The sequence below is a fragment of the Thamnophis elegans genome, chromosome Z (assembly GCF_009769535.1).
Source record: "Thamnophis elegans isolate rThaEle1 chromosome Z, rThaEle1.pri, whole genome shotgun sequence".
Taxonomy (NCBI): domain Eukaryota; kingdom Metazoa; phylum Chordata; class Lepidosauria; order Squamata; family Colubridae; genus Thamnophis; species Thamnophis elegans.
In genome coordinates this window covers 89392655-89415471 of record NC_045558.1, presented here as the reverse complement: position 1 = coordinate 89415471, position 22817 = coordinate 89392655, and the positions used below count along the sequence as shown (strand labels likewise).

General features: G+C 39.2%; 1 protein-coding gene across 1 annotated transcript in view; it reads left to right on the top strand.

The window, feature by feature from the left end:
• Window positions 1-22817, top strand: part of MTHFD2L (methylenetetrahydrofolate dehydrogenase (NADP+ dependent) 2 like) — a 67916-nt gene that overhangs the window by 25428 nt on the left and 19671 nt on the right. The window contains exons 2-3 of the mRNA XM_032235906.1: window positions 17934-18035; window positions 20841-21025. Of these exons, the coding sequence (XP_032091797.1) occupies window positions 17934-18035; window positions 20841-21025 (287 nt within the window). The remainder of the gene's footprint in view (window positions 1-17933; window positions 18036-20840; window positions 21026-22817) is intronic.

Sequence of the window (22817 nt, the reverse complement as noted above, 5' to 3'; positions counted from 1 at the left end):
AGGTAGGAAGAAAAGGGGAAGAGAGGGAAAGAGCAGAAAGACAAAGAGGATGAAGTTGATAGGCAAGAGGAAGGGGGAAGGAAGGGAAAAAAGAGGGAGAGAGTGAAGATGAGGAAGAGGTTTTTGGTTTTCCAAAAAGCAGTGATTCTGATTAAGTTTTTTTGCTCAAAGAGGTGTTTTTTCATTTCATATTTGCCTTTTAAGAGGAGTTAATGTTATAATTCATGTTCTAATGTTATAAATTTTAATCCAACATTAAGTTCCGAGCTTCCAAGTCATTTATTTTTAATGAAAAAAATTTTTACTCAAATTTTTGTGTTAAAATGGGGGGTGCGTGTTATACGCCGGTGCGTGTTATACGCCGATAAATACGGTAATTTGTTTGCAAGAAACTCATATCAAATCAACTGATCAAAAATATCTGATTAGCTCAAAACTTGGTCAACATTTTGTAGCTTCTGCTATGGAAAAGTAGAATGGTATAGTTGTATACTTAAGAAAAGACATGAAAGCAGAATTAATTGAAGCAGATCCCTTCGGAAGATATATCGCTCTAGACCTAATCCTAGAAGGGAAAAAGACATTACTTTTGGGAATTTATGCTCCTAATCAACAGCAAGATGGATTCTATAGAAATCTTCATGTCAAATTAGTACAGTGGGACTATAGGTCCTGTATACTATTGGGTGATTGGAATGGTGTGATAGACACTAAGAGAGATAAGAAGACTTCTCGCCCAAATACTAAGATCCGAGCAAAGCTACCCAAACCTTTTTTTGACATGATGGATGACTTTGAATTGAGAGATATTTGGCGAGAAAGAAATGCAGAGGAATATGATTTCACTTTCTTCTCTGATAGACATCAATCCCTTTCAAGGATTGATTTTATACTAATCACTAATGATTTGCTTTCTAGGGTCAAGAAGACAAAGATTGCGGCTAGGGTCCTTTCGGAACATAACCCAGTTTGGATGGAGTTGGGAAGGGTAGTGCAGGCAAGAAGGTCTTGGAGATTGAATGAAAACTTATTTAGATATGAAAAGTATATTAATGATTGTAAAAAACTGTTATCTGAATATTTCGTTTTGAATATGAATAAGGGTACATCTATGGAATTCGTATGGGATGCAAGCAAAGTGTATATGAGAGGAGTGCTGATGAATATAAATAAAACACATAGATATAAACAAGGGTTAAAACGAACAGAATTGGAAGAGGAAATTAAGAGAAAAGAGTTGGAGTTAACAATGAATCCAGGTGATACAAAGGTTAAGGAAGCTATCACCATATTAAAATCTCAATTTGACATGTTGATCTCTGACCAGGTAGCCACTAATTTATTATATGCAAAACATAATACCTTTTGTAACGCAAACAAACCTGGCAGATGGTTAGCTTATCAGATTAGGAAAAAAAGGAAAACTCGAAATATATCTAAACTGATTTACAGAGGGAAGGAGATGTTTCAACAGGAAGAGATTCAAAAGGTATTTCGGGAATTTTTTACAGAATTGTATAAAGGGGATAAAATTAATTGTCTAGATATAGACAAATATTTAGATAAAGAGAAAATACCTTCAGTTAGAGAAGAGCACAGGCAAAAATTGAATCAACCAATAACCTCGGGGGAAATTTTGCAGGTAATTAAGCAATTAAAGTTAGGGAAAGCACCAGGTACAGACGGTTTGACAGTGGTTTACTATAAAAATTTACAGTTAGAAATGGTAGAACCTCTTACAAAATTATTTAATAAGATTCAAATGGAAGGTAAAGTGCCTCCATCTTGGAAGACAGCGTTTATATCTTTGATACCCAAAGAAGATCAAGATACTACCCAACCAAAAAATTATAGACCTATCTCATTACTTAATGTAGATTATAAAATCCTTACTAAAATATTAGCAAATAGGTTAATGCTGGTTATTCAACAATTGATACACACTGACCAAACAGGTTTTATACAGGGAAGACAGATGAAAAGTAATGTCAGATTAATTATTAATGCATTAGAATATTTGGGAAAGAACAACCAGATCCCTGCTGCGTTTATATTCTTGGATGCTGAGAAGGCCTTTGATCGAGTTAATTGGCAATTTCTGTTGAAGATATTGCAAAAAATGCAGATAGGAGATAATTTTTTACAGTCAATTAAAGCAATATACCTACAGCAAACAGCACAAATTATAGTCAATGGAAGTTTAACAGACTTTTTTCAAATTGGAAAAGGTACAAGACAGGGCTGTCCTTTGTCTCCGCTATTGTTTATTATAACTTTGGAAGTATTGTTGAATAAAATATGGGGCTTGGATGGTTTAAAAGGGAGCAAGATTAGGCAGCAAGAATACAGAGTGTGCGCTTTTGCGGATGAATTGGTCATAATATTGGAAGAACCACAAAAATCCAGTAGGGTTTTAATGAATACGATTAATCAATATGGTCAAGTATCTGGTTTTAAAATAAATTTAGGAAAAACCAAAATATTAGCTATAAATATGAATACTAAACAAAAGGAAGAACTAGGAGGGACGCTAGGATGTGAGGTGGTCAAAAAAGTCAAATATCTTGGAGTCAATATTTTAACCTCAAACGGGAAATTATATAAGCATAATTATGAACCGCTTTGGCATAGCATACAGACAGAGATGAAAAAATGGGAGAAATTGCACTTATCTTTGCTGGGTAGGATAGAGGCAGTGAAAATGAATATTTTACCAAAATTTTTATTTCTCTTCCAAATGTTACCTATACTTAAAAAAGATGTGAATCTTTTAGAATGGCAGAAGGGTATCAACAAATTTGTATGGGCAGGAAAGAAACCGAGGGTAAAGATGAAAATAATGCAAGATGTACGGGAGAGAGGAGGCTTGAAATTACCTAACCTAAAATTATATTACGATGCAGTGGCGCTATCTGTAATTAGTGATTGGACTCATTTAACTAATGATAGAATACTGAATATCGAGGGACACGATCTGGTATATGGTTGGCATGCTTACCTGTTATTCAACAAAAAACTGGATAAGAAGTTTAAAAGTCATATTTTAAGAAATGCTTTACTACGGGTCTGGAAAAAATACCAATATAAATTAAATGACAAAATACCCATGTGGGCAATTCCTAGACATGCAATTGAAAATATAACATAGCACAAAAACAGGATAGAACTACCTATAGACAGCTTCTTATTTTGGAAAGGGGGGTACTACAACTAAAATCTTTAGAGGTATTAAAAGAGGAGAAGGTAGTTCAAAATGGTTCCAGTATGGGCAATTACAGGCCAGGTGGAAAATAGATCAAAAAATTGGTTTTATCCAAGCTGAAGATAATTTGTTTAAACAAATAAGAGATCAAAGCTTAATGCATATAAAGAGGATATATAATGTATTAATACAGATGGATTCGGAAACAGATTTAGTTAAAGATTGTATAATAAAGTGGGCTCAAAATATTGAAGAACCAATAATGTTGGATACATGGGAAAGAATATGGGTAACAAATGTGAAATTTACACAAGCTCAAAATCTGAGAGAAAATTTTTATAAGATGTTCTATAGATGGCATTTAGATCCTAAAAAGTTGGCTTCTATGTATCCAAATGTACAGCCTAAATGTTGGAGGTATGGTTCTCTCGATGCTACATATTTTCATATATGGTGAACCTGTCAAAAGGTTAAGGCATTCTGGATAAAAATATGGTGGATTATGCAAAATATCTTTAAAAGAAGGATAAAGTTTACTCCTCAGTTATTCTTACTAGGTATATGTACTGACTTTACAGTGGTAGAGACTAACTTAATTCTGCACCTAATAACGGCAGCAAGACTGTTGGTGGCGCAATACTGGAAGAAGGAAGACTTGCCTACAACTCAAGAATGGACATTGAAAGTTACAAACCTAGCCGAGATGGCTAAAATATCAGCATATCTTAAAGATCACTCAAATGAGAGATATAAACGAGACTGGAAAAAATGGATTGACTATATACAAAATAAATACGGGACCATGAAATTCCAGTTAGCCTATGCTTAAGATCAGAAATGATTTAAATTGTTTAAAGTTAGCTCAGCAAGAAGAAGCTAAGGTCAATGTAGAATGTCATTAATTTCTTTATTTCTTTTTTCTCAATAGATTTTAGACTGTGTTTGTTAAAAATTCATACCGTGTACGGGTTCTGGGAAGTCGTGGGGGGGAGGAGGGGGGAGGGGGGAGGGAGGGAGGGGTACACATCAGGCTAGACAAGAATTTGGTGGTAAACTAGAACTATTTTGACACACAAAAAATTGTACTTCAATGTCTTACTGATTGAGGAATGATGAAATGTTTGTTTTAAAAGAAATAAAATACGGGTTCTGTATTATTGCCAATTAAACTTCCTGGGAAAGACCATAAAATTACAAGGAATTGAGCTCAACTTGGGGAATTTTAGTTTTTCTCCCATGAACTTTTCATAATCATCCCACCCCCACACCTATTCTATAAATATATTTCCCTCTCCATGATTCCAACCATATACGGGAAAGGAGAGCAAAACTCTATTCTTTTATTGAATGCAATAGAGGAAGCATATTTGAGCAATTCCAATTTTCTACAAAATAGCACCAAGTCAGATGTACAAAGCTGTTGAAAATAATTATTTCTTGATAATTGATCAGTTCCAGTGTACTGGAGATTGATCAAATCTGGACAATATACTTTGCCAGAGCATTATAGAGCCATGATGGTACAGTGGTTAGAATCCAATACTTCAGGCTACTTCTGCTGACTGACTGCAATTTGGCAGTTTGAATCTCATCAGGCTCGAGGTTGATTCAGACTTCCATCCTTCTGAGGTGGGTAAAATGAGGACCCAAATTGTTAGGAGCAATATGCTGATTCTATAAACCGCTTAGAGAGGTCTGTAAAGCCCTGTGAAGTGGTATATAAGTCTAAGTGCTAGTGGTATTACAACAAATGTCAGAAATGCAAGAGAAGGTCAGTAATATGGAAAACCTTTTTATCAATCAATCAGTTTATTACAGTTTTAGACAGAGACCAGAACAAATAAAAATAGTAAATATACAATTAAAAATTCTAGTATAAAAATAATAAATAACAACTAAAATCTATAATAAAACCCAGTCCGTCATACATGGTCTGACTATACTAAAACTGCAACCCATAAAATGGGTGGCCTGTTGTAGGTTCAATGCTAAAAGGTAAAAGATTAAGGCGGTTTAGCCTGGCATGGGTTTATGGTGGACTTTTTATGATAATATTGTTTATGATAAGTGATTCCTTTTTAATACTATTAATATTTTCATGTAATAGCATCATGCCAAACTGAAAAGTGGCTTCTGACCCAAGATATGATCTGGTGCAAAATCTAGACCATCTTAGATACAAGATACAAGGTCTTCCATGTTTTGCACTTGGTCATGCTCAAAGATTATAAAGCGCCCTACCAGATATACCATATTTTTCGGAGTATAAGATGCACTGGAGTATAAGACGCACCAAGATTTTGAAGAGGCAACTAAAAAAAAAAAAGTTTTTGCACTCTGCAGACCTCCCAAAAACAGCCTGTTTTTCACAAAAAAATGGGCCCTTTCTGTCAAAAAGGGGCATGCATAGCTTTTAGGCTTATAGAGTGCTCCTGGGGGCTGGAGGGGCAAAAATGGCTGTTTTTTTGCTCATATTTGCCCTCCCCAGTCCCCAGGAGCACTCTGGAAGTGTCCTAAAGGCTATTCATGGCCATTTTTGCAAAGGGGACAGGATTTCAAGAGGCCAAAAATGCTGTATTCAGTGTATAAATGCAGCCAGATTTTCAGCCTCTTTTTTGAGGGGGGAAAAATGTTAGCCAGTTGGCTATCTTCCTAATGCAGAAGTAGAGCTCATATCTCCAGATTTTTAGCCCAGAGCCCTAACCACTAGACCAGTGGTTCTCACCACTGAGACCTTCTCCAGACCTTCCGCACAGCCCTCAGAATCTGGCTATTCCGTCAGGCCTGGGGTTAAGACTGTAACCCGCCTGAATGGTATGAATGTTGTGTTTTTAATTATGTATTGTCTTATATGTAAAAGTTTGTCTTCCTCCCCCCCCCCCCTTTTAAGTTGTGAGCCGCCGTGAGTCCCCCCAGGGAAAAGGGCGGCATATAAATAAACTTATCTAAATCTCAACCTTCCCAATGCTGCGACCCTTTAATACAGTTCCTCATGTTGTGGTGACCCCCAACCATAAAATTATTTTCATTGCTATTTCATAACTGTAATTTTGCTACGGTTATGAATTGTAATGTAAATACGTGATATGCAGGATATATTTTCATTATTACAAATTGAACATAATTAAAGCATAGTGATTAATCTGCCAATCTTGGTTTGGGAGAAGATCAGCCAGGCTGGGATTTTCCAGGATAAAACAACCTCCCTGCCTGCCTCCAACAGCAATTTGTGGTTTACATGAGTTTCACTTTATTAAGTTTACTTTTTTTACATTCCGTTCCACCCACCCACCCACCCAGATTTTTCTTTCTCTTTCTTTCTTTCTTTCTTTTTTCTTTCTTTCTTTCTTTTCTTTCTTTTTCTCTTTCTTTCCATTCCTCACTCCCTTTTCTTCTTTCTTTCCATCCCCCCTCCTTTTCTTCTTTCTTTCCATTCCTCCCTCCCTTCTCTTCTTTCTTTCCTTCCATTCCCTCTCCCTTTTCTTCTTTCTTTCTTTCCATTCCTCCCTCCCTTTTCTTTTCTTTTTTCTTTCTTTCCATCCCCTCCCTTTTCTTCTTTCTTTCCACTCCTCCCTCCCTTCTCTTCTTTCTTTCTTTCCATTCCTCCCTCCTTCCCTTTTCTTTCTTTCCTTCCATTCCTCCCTCTCTCCCTTTTCTTTCTTTCTTTCTTTCTTTCTTTCTTTCTTTCTTTCTTTCTTTCTTTCTTTCTTAAGCACAGATTAAGAAGTTGCCCTTTAAATGGGATTTTAAATGGAAGCTTAAACTACATCGAACTGTGCTTCCATCCCAAGTGGCATTCCTCGGGATGGAAGGAATGGGTGGGCGGGACCTGTCCTCCCCTCCGACCTCTCCTACCAGCCCTTCTCAGGGGCCAAAAAGCCTCTGAGTTCAGTTTAGCCCGCAGGCAGGACCGGCAGCAGGGGCGGCAAAGGTAACGTCCAGGCCCAAAGGGGCTTGAATCCCGGCATGTGCCTGCCTGGGAAAGCTCGTCCCGCCAGCTGAAGTGGGTAGCTCGACTGCCCCACCGGTTTCCTGCTCTCCGGGCACCTTCAAGCCCCTGTGCAGGCGGCTAGGCTGAAACAGCACCGCTGACCACGCTCGCTTTGGACATCCGTCGGAGCTGAGGCTGATCCGTTACCCAGAAGAACCCATCTCTCTCCCCTTCAGCACCTCGGCCTTTCCCTGGCGTGGAGACCGGGTGGGGTGGCGTCTAGGTTGCGCCCAGACCTGGGAGGAGCCTGCTTCGCCACCTGGTGCTCTTCATACACCTGCCACTTCAGGCGATGCCGGTGGAGGTGGATGGTCTTAGGCGACCCCTGTGAAATGGTCGTTCGTCCCCTAAGGGGGTCGTGACCCACAGATTGAGAACCACTGCACTAGACCAAACTTGTTCTCATTTGCTATAAACATGAATTTGTCTTCATTCTATTTTTCTTCCTTTGATGTTTTAAGTCAGGTAATTGATTGATGTTCCTAATGCTAACTGGTTCTTCCATGATCATAATTTAAACTATCTTTCCCTAGAACATTGCTGCCAAGAAAGCCAAAAACCTGGATGCCTTCTTTCTGGATTATATAACTATTTTGATACTCTTTTTCTCCCAAGAAATCTGGATGATAGCTAATTTATTTATCTATATTTTTTGGAATATAAGACGCACCTTTCTCAGCCAGTCATTTTTTTCTCAGCCCAGCAAACTTCACAAGGTTGTTATTGAGATGGCAAACCATAACTACCTTACCTTTACAGTACTTGCTTCCCTCTGCTGGCCATAATAAATATTTGATTTGATTTAAGGTCAGAAGGGAGAAAATGTTCTTTGAATCCATATACTGCACCATTTTTATCCATTAGAATACTCAGCCGAGTAAACAGAAGTCCATGTACGAGGTTACCATGTTTGAGTGGCAAGGTCACAATGTACACTAGGAAAGTAATAAGAGTTTTCAGTATGTCTTTGCTGCCATGAAGCAGTCACTGGGGTGGAGGTGAAAGATTGCAAGCCAAACATGGTAGGTTTAATCTGCCACAAAATCAATGTATCCGGGGTGGGTGAGAGGCAGCCTTTCTTGATATGCTATAATGTGTGATGTGCCTGCCTTGAAGGACAATCCTCTTATCAATTAATAATTTGTACTAGTTAAACTATATTTTGGAGACAGGGGCCTTCGTGATTGGTCCACATTGCTCCTCCTAAAAAAGCTCTTTGCTCATGGGCTGCAGAGTTGCATCTGTTCAGCCTTCCATTCTCTGGGGAAAAGATTCTCTTTCCTACCCCAAAGGATATCGCAGGTCAGTTCTCAAAAATAATTGCCTCTGGCGGCGCAGGCAAAGCATCTCCGCAGCCATCTCGGAGAGGCGCAGGAAGAAGGCGGGGCCGATTGAAAGGCAGCCGGGTGGTTGAGCACCCAGGACCTTGCTATGGCGGCGACAAGCGTCCCCAGCCGTCTCCTGCTGCTACGAGGGAGACGGCGGGGAGGCTTCTTCCTCTTGCCAGGCGTAAGAAACACCTCTAAGAATTGCAGCCGGGGCAATTGCCCCAGCAACGGCAGCAGGTAAGAAATGCGAAGGGTCGGGTGGTTTTCAGGGAGCGTTAAGCCTTCCCCGGCTCTAGGCTGCAAACGAGCAATGCCTGGAGGCTGTGTCTTTGCGCTTGTCGAGCGGGAGAGAAAGCAGAAAGGAGTAAAGGAACCGAAGGAGGGACTGCCGAGGTAACTCAGTTGCCGGCTTTTCTCCAGCCAAGAAGGTGTGACTGGAGGTTCAATCCGGGAGGGAACCGCGCGTCTGAGCGCCTCCGGAACGGAAACGGTGGGGAATCAGCGTGGGTCCGCGCTCCGCTCCAAAAGGCCCGAGAGAGAGAGAGAGAGAGAGACCTCTTGCACCCTCTTCGAGGAGAGTGGAGCTCATGAGTGGAGAGGACATTTCCGCCACAAGTTCAGTTTTGTATTTTTAGGACTGTTTATTTACTCGCTATGCAGCTCATTAAGCCACCTGAATCCCTATTCTCTAGGTTTTGAAACTAAAGTGGAGCAGAAGAGATGAAGAAACGTGACAGCGGGGACTTGTTAGTGACGACTATTTGTCATTGCATCTTCCTTCTTATGTCAGGTGTATAGGTACCTCAACTTCTCATGAGAAAGATATTTCAGTGATGGATAGTTAGAGGTCCAGTTTCTTGTATGCCCCTGATTTTGTAACAACACTCCTTCATTTATATGTTATGTCTAACTGTGGGTTTTATTATTTGAAACTCATCATGGTGATATTGCTATTAGTTAGGGAATTTTCCTTTCTTTTTGGAGGAAGGGTGGATTATACATTATCTAAAGGAAAATGCATTCAAAATATTTGATTTGTCCATGACTGCATTTTTCTAAATGAGCATCCCCAATAGATAGCACTCCCTTGTGGTGCCACATAATGATCTGTTAGTTTGTTTTTTAAAAGTTCTACATTCTTCACTTGTGCTGTTCTGTGCTTAATGTTGCAGCTTTCTGTCTGAATTCATAATTTTTCATTAATCAGATATTGTGAGAACACATATCATAAATGTTTCTAAGGACACCAAAAGTAGAACAGAGCAAAGTTATAGGGTTGATCCTTTCTTTACTCTCCTGTATTAGTAGGCAGGTAGAACAACCCATAGTTTATTTATTTGTATCCTGTTTCATTGTTTTTAAAAACAAGATGGTGAACATAATACTCTTCAGCCAATCAGGGCGCCGCCTGGCTTGTTGCTGGCCTCCAGGTCGTAAGTCAAGGACTTTCCGAGTGCTCAACATACTCCTTCCTCCTATTTTTGTCAGACACAATAAATCAGGAAGCAAGATGGTTCAAATGCAAACAGGTTTAATGCATGCTAGCACTCTCTACAATAATCTGAACTACTAATGGTCAAAGCAAATTGCCGGCAGAGAAGAGTCAACTGATTTCAAGATAGGCTGGACTTAGATCTCTTCTGGGTGCACAGGGAGTCAAGACTGATGACACGCTTGACCCCTACCTTGGGCTAAGCCTGGTCATCTATAGTTTTCACCACAAGAATTCTGTGAGGTAAATTGGGCTGAGAGAGAGACTGGCCCAAGGTCACTAAACTGACTTTCATGGCTAAGATGAGTGGTCATTTACTTTCTAGCTTGGTGCCTTAATCTCTTGCTGTTTGGAGTGTGTGAGAGTGCTTAGTGTCAGAAATGTGAACTTTAAAAAATTGAGGTAGATGGCCAGATATTATTTTCTTTCAGGACTGGAATACAAGATAGTCCTCGACTTTTGATCACAATTTAGCCCAAATTTTCATGCCAAAACAAGACAATTAAGAAAAAATTGCCCCATTTTATGACCTTTCTTACCATGGTTGTTAAGTAAATTACTACAATTGTTAAGTTAGTAACACATTTTTAAGTGACCCCAGCTTCCCTTTTGCCTTTGCTTGTCAAAAGGTGATCACATAACTCAAGGACATTGCAGCTATCATAAATATATGCCAGTTGCCAAGCTTCTGAATTTTGGTCATGTGACCATGGGGATGCTGAAATGGTCATAAGTGTGAAAAACATTCACTTTTTTTCAGTGCTATGATAACTTCAATCACTAAATGGTTATAAGTCAACACTACCTGTAATCATAAGCATTGTCATTAACAGTTTACTATTATTCTTCTATTATAAGAGGAATGAAGATTTTCAAAGCCACTCTATGATTTATTTTTCTTTTTAAAGACACCTCATTTTAAAAGTTTTTGGACAGTCTTAACATTCCTGCTTCATTGCTCAAATCAGATGGCAAAGCATAAATGGATATGGATAATGTGGACTGTGCTGCATTGCATTTTAAGGAACTATTTGTAACCTATCCTCAAATGGATTTGTGATCTTGGCTTTTCTTGGCACAATGTGCAAGTCCAGGTTCAGATGTGACACCAGAGATATCCCTGTATAATAGATAATTGACTAATTGGGAAGAACAAAGACTGCATAGATCTTAACTGCATGAGTTTAGCTTCTTGATTTGTCATTGCAAAGATTGATTTATCTATCAAGGCCATTCAGAAATTTGGCACCATCAATAAGCAGTTTGCTGAAACCTTCTGTATAAGTATTTCTGCTTTGTTCCTCATTCACTTTCTTATAAGACAATATCTGAAACTGTTTGCCCCCACAACCCATTTTACTTCCATTTGTAAACTATTTGGAAAAAACAAGCCAGGGTTGTATAGTTTGTCCAGCTTTTGCAGGGAGTAGAATCCAAATAGAAAAGAGAGTGAGAGAGACAGACAGAGAGAGAGATGGAGAGGGAGAGATGTATATTGTTCCCAAGAAAAATTCTTTCCTTGTGATATCTAAAAAAGGCCATTATGAATAAATTCAATTATTATTTTTCAGATATTCAGCAGAATAAAATTGTGGTATTTAGGTTTGAATAGGTTTGGGACAGCTTTTTAATGAAATGGAGACGTCTAGAATGCTGCATTTATTTGGCTTGTAATAATTTTACTAGGGAGTCATTTGAGATAATTCTACATGTCTTTGAGTGTTTGTGCTTTTTACATGTAGTGTATTTTAGTCATGTTTATATTACAGTGTTAAAATTATTTTGGAAGGATGATACGCCATAAAACAAAGAAGGAATGTGGCTGGAAAAATATTGTACATTCAGATATATTAAAATCCTGACTGGCCTTTCACCTAGACTAGACCAATGTTTATGCTAAAATATAAATTTATACTTTAAAGCAGCAGAAGTGATATAGGAACAATTTAACTTTTCATATTCCCTCTCTAATACATACAAAGTACATCTTTTGTGAGGGGAAGGGGGTATGGGAACTGATGATGGGCTCTAGCACAAGCCCGAAACCTTGGAAGAATAAACCTTTGGGCTTGATGACCAACTCAGATTGGATCCTTCAACATGTATCCAGGGACAATCTGGATAATTTCTATAAAAACTATGAATTTTATAGGCAATAATTTTCCAGAAATCAATGTCATAGAAATGTGTTTTATTTTCGTCCTATATTGTCTGTAATCAGTTGAGTCCTGTGGAATGAGAAAAATATTAGACTTTGGGATGTAACAGGGCTTAGAGCTAGAAATCTGTGGCTTATCCATCACATATTCTTTTTGTATACATTTAAGCTTAGAATTTATGTAGTGATTTAACTAAGTGAAGAATAGAAAAGATGCCATTTCAATTTTCTAAAAATATTTCAGTAGAAATAAAAGAAGAGGTAGATAGTTTTACATCTATACATAGTTTGTTTGTTTGTGAATTATATTTTTAAATTCTTCTGCATTTTTATATTTTTAAAATGGTGGCTTGCAAAAAAAGTGTTGAACAATATGCTAACTTAACAATTTATGATATTATTAATAATTTGTTATTGTTATCAATTATCAATAATTGAATACAAGCAGAATCTGCATTGGAGCTTCTTATTGTTTGTGAGAATTATAGTGATGATAGAATAAAAAGAATATGTTCAATTGATATATAACAGCAGTACCAAAATCCCCATGATGATTGCAGAGGTCAGTGTGCCCAGCAGGATGTCAGGGTTCCAAATAGCATCCAAAAACAAATGATGATATAGATGTCCAAGCAATGTATTGCTCGAAGTTCCAATTTATTAAGAGAGCCATTTAGCACATCAGGGAAAACCCAAATCTGAAAGCTTCCAGGTTTTCCCCACCTAGTTGAAATTTCAAGGTCTTGCCTCACACCCACAATTCTGGCAGTTCCACCCATCCAGTTCCTGTCAGGTGCTGAGGTGCAGAGACATGACCTTGGCTTTCTAGAAATAATTTGTTTTGGCTACACGGTAAGTAACTCCGTACAATCCCCCCTCCCATTTTCCCAAAATAGAAAAAGGCATAGTAGAATAATAGAAAGTGTGGCAGCCAAAGCTCCAAAAGAAAACTGCAGCCTGACACAGGATTCCCTTAGCTTCTTCCAGGTTTCCTAAGTTCTGAAAACAAAATGAAAAAAATGAAAAACTAGTACTATATGGAAACCAGTAGTTTCAAGCATACTCACAGGTAGTTCTTGAGATATGATGATAAAGGTGCCTGCCCATTATGGTCTCATGTCATAACTGTCATTAGGTGAAGTGTCTCACTTTATGACCTCCCCCAATTCCTGCTCTGCCCAATGAATTGTTAAACAAATGGGCAGGTTTTTAAACAGTATGGGATGCTGATTCCCATCTCATCAGGCTAAACACCCTCCTCATTACCTTTTGAAGAACTCCAAGGCCTTCTAGAGTGCTTGAGTGGTTTGCTTCTTTGCACAGCCACATGGTGCAATTCTAGAAGTGACCACCATTTTGTCCCACTCACAAAATGGTGGTCACATTTCTTTCACCACTATACCACAATTTGGCTCAGGGATACACTGATTTCTTCTGCTGCTTTAATAAGGCACTAGAAGCTTTTTTGCAGCATTCAGAAGTTTTTGCAACCCTATGCAGAACTTGTTAAGGCAGAAAAATGAAGCAGTTTGTCTGGCCACTACCATTTTGTCCCAACCCACAAGTAGGCAGGGATAAAATGGTGGTTGTGTTGTCACCATACGGCCTGGGGACAAACTGCTTTAGTTTTACCGTCTTAACAAGGTATGCAGAATGCTGCAGAAGCTTCCTGCAGTATTCAGAAGCTTCCCTAATGGCTATGAAGACCTTGTTAAAGCAGAAAAACAAAACACTTTATATGGCAGCCGCCATTTTCTCCTTGTCCACCAGCAGGTGGGCAAAAGAGGGCAGCTATCTTCAAGTCTCTGCCTAGTGGTCCAGGGACACATGATTTGCATTACTTCCCAAACATGAGGTTTGAATAGCTTTAAAAGATAAGTGAGATTGGGGCAGGCCAAAGCGCTACAGTGTCCCAGCAAAGTAGGATGAGGGAAGAGAGTGGTGGGAGACCAGTGTCCTGCAGGGTCCCTGTGATCAGTCACTCGTAAGGCTGTATAGGAAGGCCCCTGCCCAGATTAATATTAAAAAAAGGCAATACACAATATTTCCCCTAAAGGAGAAGAGGAGAAAAAATCTTAACAAAAAACAGAAAACAGCCCCAGTGTTCCTGCCATAGGAAAACAACCTCAAGCAGAAGCTTGAAGAGGCTGGTCTTTAAAATTTTGTATCCATGCAGAAATACTGGACCAATCTATTCATAACAAGGAGAGTCCAAATAAGCAACACAGTTAGGCAAGCCAAAGCTAACAAGGTTAGCTCAGACAAATAGCTAGTATTTGCATTTTCCCTTTTGCCTGTAGAGCCAGCCATGACCTCTACATGACCCCATAGGAATCTGGCAACAGCCATTAAAATATTAAAGGACACATTCTTACACATCTCAATCACAAAGCCCCAAAGAATATATAAAACTCCACGTATAATTTTGTGGCATCTGTTATCACCTGCCGTATCTCAAGGACTACCTGTATATATTGTACAGCGTCACTTGGGCCCATGTGAATCTATTTTTAGAAGATAAAAAAAATAGTGAATTAGCTGGATGGTGACTAAATTTTTTTTCAGTGGTATATTCAGTTGGGACAGAAAAAGACAAAAATGAGTGGAATTGGTTTAGAGAACAAAATGTTATCTTAGAATACTGCACTTATCACAGATGGCCTAATGCAACTTCTAGGTTCATGCCTTGGTGTGCTGGACCCCAATTAAGCAACCGTGACAAGGAAAATAATTTAATTCACTATTTTATTTCAAAACTTTCCATTAAAAAGGATTCCCTAAGAGAAAGGAACCTGGGACAAAAACTTAACATTTACTTTTTATGCTATGCACAACAAAGAAACTTTAAAGTAAAAGTTGATTGGATTAGGAAAATTCATCTGTCCAGTTACCTCATGAAACATTAGACCAGTGTTTTTCAACCTTTTTTGTGCAAAGGCACACTTTTTTCATGAAAAAAATCACGAGGCACACCACCATTAGAAAATGTTTAAAAAAATTAACTCTGTGCCTATATTGACTATATATAAAGTAATTCTAGGCCCTAGAAGACAGAAAGGAGGACCCAAGCAGTGGGGGGGGAGGGGAGGGTCCCCTGCCCGGTCAGCTTGAAGGGGCTGCAGGAAGGTTGAAGGGGCTGCAGGAAGGGCCAAAGTGACATCCACGAAGCTGATCACTCCAATCAGGGAAGGGGAGCGGCACCTTTGTCCCATCCTGAGAAAGCCCCTGGCAGCCCGGGCTGCCTCTGGGTTCCCCTCCTCCAGGGAAGGGAGCATTGGTGATGGGCAGGCGGCTGCCCGGGGCAGTCTTGGAGAGCGAAGGTGAGGACCTCCTTTGTCCAAACGGGGATCTCTCTTCCGCTGCCCACACCGCCAGTGGTCAGCCTCTACCCCCCCCAGCCCGCTTCCCTCCCTTTCTTTGGGTCGGTAGTTGGCCGGCGTGGAGGAGAGAGCCAGCGGGGCGAGGAGACAGGAATCGCCTCCCCCGATGCGCCACGGAGTCCTGCCGACGAAAAGGTCGGCTGGCACGGGTCATCCTGCCGCTCATCCAGCCGAGAGCTGCCGGCGTCTGCTCCCTCTACCCGCCGAAGCCTAGTTGCTCGCCCTGCCCGATAGGTGCCCGGCGCCTCCCGCTTGGCTTCGGAGCGGAGTCCTGGCGGGAAAAAGGGACTGGAGGGCGGGGGCAGGAACCGCTGCTTTCTGCGGGAGACGGCGCCAACGACCGAACTCGCCGAGCACTGTAACTGGCCGGAGATGGGCGAGCAGGCGGGCGGCGGCAGCTTCGTTTGTCCGCCGCCGGCCCGCAGCAAGCTTGTCTCCTGCCGCTTGTCTCCTGCGGGGGTGGCGCGACGCGGGGGCGTTTCTGCTCGGCCTCCTCCTGCGACTCCGCGGGCGAGGAAGAGGTCGGTGGCTGCTCCCTGGGGAGGCGCTTTCGGGGCCAGCCAGTCAGACCCACCGCTATGGGCGCACGCATGCGCTACCTCCCGGCAGTCCCCGCGTTTTTAAAGTAAACGCGGGGCCGCAGGGACTTAATAGAGGCATCCCTGTGTCCCGAAAGCAACTTTCGGGATACAGAGATGTCCCGAGGCAAAAACACCCGGCGGGTGTTTTTCCCACGGCACACCTTACACTATGTCACGGCACACTAGTGTGCCGCGGCACAGTGGTTGAAAAACACTGCATTAGACATCCAATAATATGTAAGAGTAAGGAATGAAAGGAGCTTTGCATTCTGAATAAAAATAAAAGAAACATTTACGCGGGAAAAATGTAAAGATACATTCATTGTGCTTTCCCAGCGCTGGGCTCAAATGTTTCAAACTATATCTGACTTCTTAAAAAAAAATCCATGGACAATGTCCCTAATACTGGACTTACTCAGGAACTGAGTGATAGAACCTTATTTTCATACAGACAACCACCCAATTTGAAGTAGATTCTCACAACATGACAGTGATGTTTATATGAAAAGTAGATGTCTATAATTGTAGAAGTTTACTTTCCCTGCAACATATTCAGATGTCTATTTTGCCAACAGTATCATCACAGGCCCAACAAATACAAACATAAGATTAGAGGTACCTTTACATACTCTTCCTCCAATGTGATACAGATAGTCCTTACGTATGACATGCAAATTCTGGTGGTAGTTAAGGAAAGTGTCCACACGATCATTTCACTTAACAATTCCAACCCCCACTTCATGACCCCACATTGTGATTTGCACAAGGAGATTTGTGATTTTCCACAAGGAGATTTGGTGCTATACTTGTACAATATGGAGGTGGGACTCATGAATCCCTTTGTTTAGCGCTGTCATAATTTTGAACAGTTGTAAACTGTTCAAACTATCTACATGCAATAATATGCCAGGGATGCACCTCTGGATTCTATCTAGAATAAATAGAAAGCTTTGCATAAAAGAATTAATATATACAAGTTTAAAATGAGGAGTCAAAATAGGAACAAAATGATATCAAAGTATTTCAAAATCAAAGAATTGCAAAACTTTGCAATTCTCAAAGTTACTATTTTGGGGCAGAGAGAGAAACAGTCTTTCACAGCAAGATATTTCTGAACTCATAAACAGCAAAAGATTTCAAATTGTTTCAAAAGATTTCAACAAACGTAATTAACACACCACAAAAGTTAATTGATAAAATATGCAATCTATTTAACTATAGCATTGCTAATCTGTCTCTTGCTCCATTACCTAACTACCCCTGTTGATTTTAGTTTAAATCGTATCTCAGATTAGCTACTGATGAACTGACATGCATCTCAGTCTGTGCATCTGTTGAAGTGAGCTGCATTTCATAAAACCTTATGTCTTTCAATAAAATATATTAGTCAGAAAAGATGCTACCAAACTTCTACTGATTTTTGGTACTAAAATACAGCTAATTAATATTGCCTGTTTTGCCTCAGGCAGGCCTGTTTTGAAATTCCTATAAGATTTTTTCATTCTGGTTTAAAAAGCCCATACAATTTACCCATGTACCACAATTTGATAGCTTGTTCTTGAATCTTTTTGTCAGTTGGAGCAGCTAAATGAATATGAAAACTCCTCCTGTTTTGTTATGATAGCTTAGTTTTGATGTATTCAGTAGATTCAGAGCTTCTGCAGCTTTCCAAGGCAGAATTTCTATCAACCAGTTATGAAGATGAGTTATGGGACTGTCACCACCAAGCTTTCAGTTAAAATTGCTGGGGAAAACCAAAGGCAGTGTGCCTATGCTTATTGGTTTCTCTTTTCTCTTCTAGGAGCATCAGAGAGAAGAGATTCCATCTTCGGAATTCAGGCTTCTCTGCTTCCCCCATGCCCCTTAAACTCATTTACTTTATGAATCAAAGGGATGCCGTTAAGTAATAAATTTAGATAATAAAAGGTATTTTTCCATAGATGTTTACTCATGAATTTTTAGTTTCAATAAACATGGTACCACAGCTTCTTAAATTCTTAAGATTTTAATTTGTTTAGATAAAAATATCTCCCTTGAAATAATTATCAATAGCATTTGCATTTCACATTTTAAAAGTTGTATTATAGAAATAGCCAGAAACTCTTGATATGTTAATTGATTTTGATTACAGTATTACTTATTAATAAATATAAGCATGTCAACATTCATATTGTGATTTTCATAGAAGTGTTTTTTCTATATTGCTTGATTGCTTCTTTCATATATGTAGAGGATTACATCCAGAAATATTCTTCCATCTCTATGTAAGAAGGAATTCAAAATGTTCTTCGATATATAAAAAATTAATGAAACTAAAACTAATAATGTTTGCAAAACTGAAAGATATTGTGTTTTCATACAAGTAAATTAGCTGAATGTATAACCTCAATAGCAATCTTATTCAGAGTGCTGCCACAATGCACATATTATACGTTTTATATGTGCATTCTGGCAGCATTCTGAATAAGATTGCTATTCATCACCCTTTACACAAAATCATTTAAAAGAATTGGCTCTTGGCAAGCAGTTATATTGTTTTCCATATGGTGATATAGATCCTAGCTGCTGGTCATTGCATTCACAGCTGCTAATGTAAAGAGTTACTTCTTGCAGATATCTAGTAAATTATATTCTGAGGATAAAATTGAGGGTGAAGAATCTCTCAGTCTTTTTTAAAATAAATGCTGTAAAATAAAAGCAATTAATTATATTAATTAATAATAGCTAAAATAACTTACATCAGGGATGTCAAACACAAGTCCTGTAGGGTGGATGTGCATCCTGGAAATTATAAGGGCCCCACGTTGCTTCAGCCTGGTCTACCCAATGCGAAGAGGAAACATCAGGCCCGTGTGGCTTCGACCGGTCTAACCAATGCGAAGAGGAAACATCGGGCCAGCATGGCTTTGAACCTGTCTAACCAATGCGAAGAGGAAACATGACAGCAGTTTGGGGAGTGGTGTTAAGCTGGCCATGCCCACCTAGTTGGCCATACCCAGTGACTGGCATCCAGCTGGCCATGCCCACCCAGTCAGCCACACACACACCCCCGAGGTCAGCCACAGCCCTGATGCGGCCCTTAATGAAATTGAGTTTGTCACCCCTGACCTACATCAACAGAAAGATGTTTAAAATCATAACAGTAGCAAGATTAAAATAAAAAGAACTAGGAAACAACAGAATATTATGAAACAGAATCTGTACCCGTAGGATATTTAAGTTTCAATGATAACTGTAAATGATTAGGACTGGCATGTGTGGCAGATTTAAGTAACATTCTCATATATGGTTGGCAGTAAATATTATATAAATTGGAATTTTGATCTAAATCCTGATTAGGCTTTTTTAATATTATGAAAATTTTAAATTAATTCATCAATAAGAGGATCCAATGGAACAGGATATTCATAACTTGGGGTTGAATTGTGGAGTTCTTGGTGCTCTCTGAACTTGGTTGTTGTTTGCAGATGTTTCACTATCTAACTATGTAGCAGCATCAGTGCTAATGAATGTAGAGTTTGCTCACTATTTGTATAAGATGCTTGTCCTGCTAATGTTGGTGGTTCTTGGTTCTTTCTTGATTAGGGTATTATTTTCTGCTTGTTAGCTGGATTGATGTCCTGTCCAGAGTGGAGGGCACTATATATAAAAGAAAGCAAACCATACATTGACTAGCACTGATTATGTTATCTAAGGTAATAAAACGTCTGCAAGCTCAAAGAGTACCAAGAACTTCCAGTCAGAGAGATGTACTCCTTGCTTCCAAAGCCCGTAATAAAATAAGTCTCTGCCTGTAGGGCTAGTTTTGATAGCATTCTCAATCCTCTGACATCCTCAAAATTTGATGGATCCTTTTCCCTAGGCTTCTGGACTCTTCTTTGAAATCTAGATTTTAGCCAGAGGTTTGTCTCTTAATCTTTTGCTCCTTTTGCAGAATGTTTCAATGGCGCCCAGCCTCTTAGTCTTAGAACGCATTCTTCAGCCTTCTTCCTGTTGTTGTTTTTAAATGCATCACAGGTTTAATCAGCAAGTGAGGTTCGAACCAATGCTCTACCCTCTTCTTTAAGCACAAATACATTCTCTGCTTCACTTTTCCGCCTTTAACACTTTACTAAATTGACTAACTTTATTAATACCACATTCTGCTGAATATTATCCCTCAATATACCAACTCTGCTGCAATGGTAACAGACTGTTTTTCCAACCCCCGCATCCCATTTCCTTTCCCTCCTACTTTTATTTTTGTGGATATTATTATAATGCAATTATTGCAAGAAATGTGGGTTATCAAAATATTTATGAAAATTATTTTCAAAGCATTTTATTGCTATGCTAATAATTTTATCTATGAAAATGACTCATTTCACTCGGGGATGTTGCATTACTCTGTAGTTTGCTAGGCACTTCTGAAATAGGCCAGAATGAAGCTCTAGTTGAATCTGAAAACTTAAGGGGAAATCTTCAGAAGATGTAGGATCAGGCTAGATGAATTTGCCATTCCAAAATCTTGTTCCTATGTATATTTTAATATTAAATCAGTTTCCCCTCAAATATTATATGTTCACATGAATTGTCCAGCAACTAAATGTGCTGCAATAAAACATGCTTTATATGTTTCAAAGTATGACTAGTAGTACTATATTGAAATTTCCTTGGCTGTAAAAGTTATGACGGATTCTCTTTAAAGTTTTCATTTCATCTCTTATAGGAATGAAGCAACTATTATCTCAGGGAGAAGGCTGGCTGCACAAGTCTTTGAGGAAATACAAAGAGATATCGAATCATGGCTTACCCTGGGCCACAAGAGACCTCATCTCACTGTTGTTTTAGTAGGAGAAAACCCAGCTAGTCATACTTATGTAAGAAATAAAGTAAAAGCAGCAGCAGCTGTAGGTATGACTTTTTTCGAGTTTGTGCATTGCCAACCCAGATTGTTTATAAATATATATATATATATATATATATATATATATATATATATATATATATATATATATATATATATATATATATATATATATACTTAAAGTCACAACCCCTGGTATGCCCAAGTATGGGAGGAAGGTCACACTTCCACTCTCTGTCATTAGGCTCGTCACAAGAGTCCATCCAGACAGAAACCCAATATTTTTTACTGTTGCCTTTTTTGTTACATTTGTTATATGTTATATTTATGCTGATAAATAAATAAAGGGAGACTAGTATAGATCTATTTCAAGCTATTTAGCTCTCATCAGCTAGCCATACCCAAGTTTTTGGGAATCGAACCTGTGCTCCATTGCCTCCCAGGCAGAGAGTTAACCTTTTGAGCTACAGAGAACGACTCCTTTATCAGCCAGCCAGGGTGGGAGGTATATACTTAAAGTCACAACCCCTGGTATGCCCAAGTATGGGAGGAAGGTCACACTTCCACTCTCTGTCATTAGGCTCGTCACAAGAGACCATCCAGACAGAAACCCAATATTTTTTACTGTTGCCTTTTTTGTTACATTTGTTATATTTATGCTGATAAATAAATAAAGGGAGACTAGTATAGATCTATTTCAAGCTATTTAGCTCTCATCAGCTAGCCATACCCAAGTTTTTGGGAATCGAACCTGTGCTTCATTGCCTCCCAGGCAGGGAGTTAACCTTTTGAGCTACAGAGAACGACTCCTTTATCAGCCAGCCAGGGTGGGAGGTATATACTTAAAGTTACAACCCCTGGTATGCCCAAGTATGGGAGGAAGGTCACACTTCCACTCTCTGTCATTAGGCTCGTCACAAGAGACCATCCAGACAGAAACCCAATATTTTTTACTGTTGCCTTTTTTGTTACATTTGTTATATTTATGCTGATAAATAAATAAAGGGAGACTAGTATAGATCTATTTCAAGCTATTTAGCTCTCATCAGCTAGCAATACCCAAGTTTTTGGGAATCGAACCTGTGCTCCATTGCCTCCCAGGCAGGGAGTTAACCAGGGGTTGTGACTTTAAGTATATACCTCCCACCCTGGCTGGCTGATAAAGGAGTCGTTCTCTGTAGCTCAAAAGGTTAACTCCCTGCCTGGGAGGCAATGGAGCACAGGTTCGATTCCCAAAAACTTGGGTATGGCTAGCTGATGAGAGCTAAATAGCTTGAAATAGATCTATACTAGTCTCCCTTTATTTATTTATCAGCATAAATATAACAAATGTAACAAAAAAGGCAACAGTAAAAAATATTGGGTTTCTGTCTGGATGGTCTCTTGTGACGAGCCTAATGACAGAGAGTGGAAGTGTGACCTTCCTCCCATACTTGGGCATACCAGGGGTTGTGACTTTAAGTATATATATATACATACACATATATACATATATACACATACATACATACATACATACATACATACATACATATATATATATATATATAATATTTTACTTGCGTACAGTTTTATTTTTTTGAATAGTGAGGCTTCAGCAGATGTGGCAGTGATGCAAAGCAGGAGATCTATTCAGGGACAATATTTTCATAAGATTTTGGTGAGGTGGGGCAAGATTAATATCAGCCTTACCAGGAACAACTGACAGTAAATGTGGCCCTTATTCTACTTTATTGTAAGGCTACATTAATATAATCTTGCAAGTCTAAAACTTGTGCCATCTCCTTTGCAAGCTGAGAATGAGGTGGGGGGTCCTTTCTGAGTCTCTTTTTCTGTCCA